Here is a 2420-nt window from a genome sequence, read left to right on the forward strand (position 1 = left end):
ATTCATTTTCTTTATTTGTTGTAATTTTCAGATTTCAAGGCAATTATGATTTTTTTTTTCAATTATACCTTGTTTTCTTTAATTAAATATAATTGGAAAATAGAACACTTAATCTTCTACAGAGTAGCTAAGATCGAAAATAGATTACGATTTTATTTTCTGGATTGATTTCAGTTCAAATCTATGCCAGATAATAAAAATGTAACATTTGAAGCCATGCTTGGAGAGTTGTAAGTAAGTTATTTGATCATTGAATTGGAGTTATATATGCACTGAAAAATTAAGGAGGAAAATTTGTTTTGCTAAATGTGGTTAGATATCAAATTTGGCGAAGATGGAGAAAATTAAAGATAATGTGAAATGAGTGACAGTGATGGAGTAGTAGTAATATAAGGAAGTGATTAAAAATAATATTAAGAAAATTGCATCCTCACGGGTTATTGGCAACAAGCCAAAATCTTGGTGGTTATCACTGCTTTGAAGTGTGTTGTTTTTCTTCTTTGCAGAAAGAGTCGCCGGTAGGGCTAGCTACACAATCTGCCCATCCAGGTATTTTGCTCTGCTTACTGCAGTTTCTTGACATATATATGAGTTTTTTCAAATTATGCTATAATAATTGCTTGTGAATTCAAAAGAAAACCTTTTGTCCTTCTCTGTGCAATTTCTTTGTAATTTCTGTGTTGATACTAAAATGCACTGTGGACCGTAACATTGTTATAGTTTGTATTTTTTTATTTGGGGGCTTTTTTTTCACTTCTCTTCTATTTGCGTAGATAATTTTCTGAAACGGGTTGGCTTGGATTGTATGGATTAATGGGTTTATTATTCTCATTGAAAATTGGGGTTGTACCTAGGGCATTTGACAGTTTGTGTTTTAATTTTAGAGGATCTGCTCTGTCAACAACGATAGAAAAAGGGTTTTTGGCATTGCATTCAATCTGTGTTTCTTTGTGTTTATTAAAGAAATGCTAGAGTTTTCTCTGGCAGCCCGTCTTCTAGAGTTTAGTTGTGAAATTGGGATCAAGACTTTTCTTGGTTGTTTGGTAATTGCCTTTTTAGAGGCCGTCTTTGTCAAATTCTTAGCGAGATTGGCATTCTTTGCTGCTTGATTTTGATCCTGGTTTTCTTTTGTCCCCTTTTCACCTTTTGGTCTTTTTTCCCTGAAGGATTTTTGGTCTTTATAAGGGAAAAAAGTTAAAGGTGGAAAAAAAGTAACACCATCAGCCTCGTCGTTTTTCCGAAAGTGCCGAGTCATCATCTTGATATGCATGTTGGATGTAACATTGGATGAAAGTCATTGACTGAGAAACATATCATTGTGGCTGTTTGATTAAGAACTTCTGTAGTGTGGAACTTGGTAGCATAGGGCTAATTTACTACAAAAAATTGTTTTCTATTTTGATTTTTGTTTGTTAATTTTATTTAAAAAAGCCACCTAGTACTTTGTTTCCTATTTTCAGCAGTAACAACTTATTATTTTCATTGCTCACTGTATAATATTTTAAAGATCTGCTTTTTGCACAGTTTGGATTTTGTCATTGGCATAAGGCATACTAGTCACTCTCAAATACATGTGAAATGTTATTTATAAATTATAATTCTCTCCATTTTCTGTACCTGTTTATGATTTTTGTGGTTTTCCCAAAATGCAGCTCGGTTTTCACCCGATGATAAATATTCGAGGCAGAGAGTTCTTCTGAAGAAGCGTTTTGGATTGTTACCAACCCAGCAGGCACCTCTAAAGTACTGACTGATTTTGAAGCTCCAATTTTTAAGTGTCTTTTCTGTGCTTGGCCGTGTTTTGTGAACTAGTGTAGTGCCGATACCTGGTGCCTAGTGATTGAGCCATTTATATTGTTTTGAACCAATTACGTCAAATATGGCTCACTTATTACTTACTGTATTAGAATGAAGTTTCCAATGTTGAAATGCACTAAAGGATTTTGAGTTCTGTTGCAGTCAATTTAATATTTTTTTTTTGATCAGCAACGAATTAATAAAATATCAATTTAATATTGTGAAACAAATAATTTGTCTCAACGCATGGGGTGGTTGCCAGCTTTCAAAACGAGATAAAAGTGCAGCTAGATGAAACCAGCTACATGAATCAACAAAGAATGAATGAAATTTTTATCTGTGCAAATATGTTTACACGTATTTTCCTTTTCCCAATTAAGAAACGTAAGAGAAAGAACTTAGTTATCATTAACACAGGTAATTTGATGGAGATAAATGAATTATAAAAACAGATATTAATGTATGTCAAGGGACTATAATACTTGTTCCTGCTAGGGAGGTGGGACCTAGAGAACTGTTGAAGTCTTCTTCTCCTTCCTTCGGTCGGGCAGGTGACTGGGTGAAGAACTGGGGTTCTTCTCGGCACTCGGCACTCGGCACACTCGGCACTCGAACTGGGGTCT

At 34.3% G+C, this 2420-nt stretch overlaps 1 protein-coding gene across 1 annotated transcript; it reads left to right on the forward strand.

Annotated features, from left to right (window-relative positions):
* Window positions 1-410: 410 nt before the first annotated feature.
* Window positions 411-1963, forward strand: LOC137821942 (H/ACA ribonucleoprotein complex subunit 3-like protein; the record flags this gene model as incomplete). The annotated part of the gene is made up of 2 exons (XM_068626763.1): window positions 411-549; window positions 1653-1963. Coding segments are annotated over 2 exons (237 nt in total), but the record flags the coding sequence as incomplete, so codon positions are not given.
* Window positions 1964-2420: the final 457 nt, after the last annotated feature.

This window comes from Phaseolus vulgaris, chromosome 11, assembly GCF_000499845.2.
Source record: "Phaseolus vulgaris cultivar G19833 chromosome 11, P. vulgaris v2.0, whole genome shotgun sequence".
In the NCBI taxonomy this organism is placed as follows: domain Eukaryota; kingdom Viridiplantae; phylum Streptophyta; class Magnoliopsida; order Fabales; family Fabaceae; genus Phaseolus; species Phaseolus vulgaris.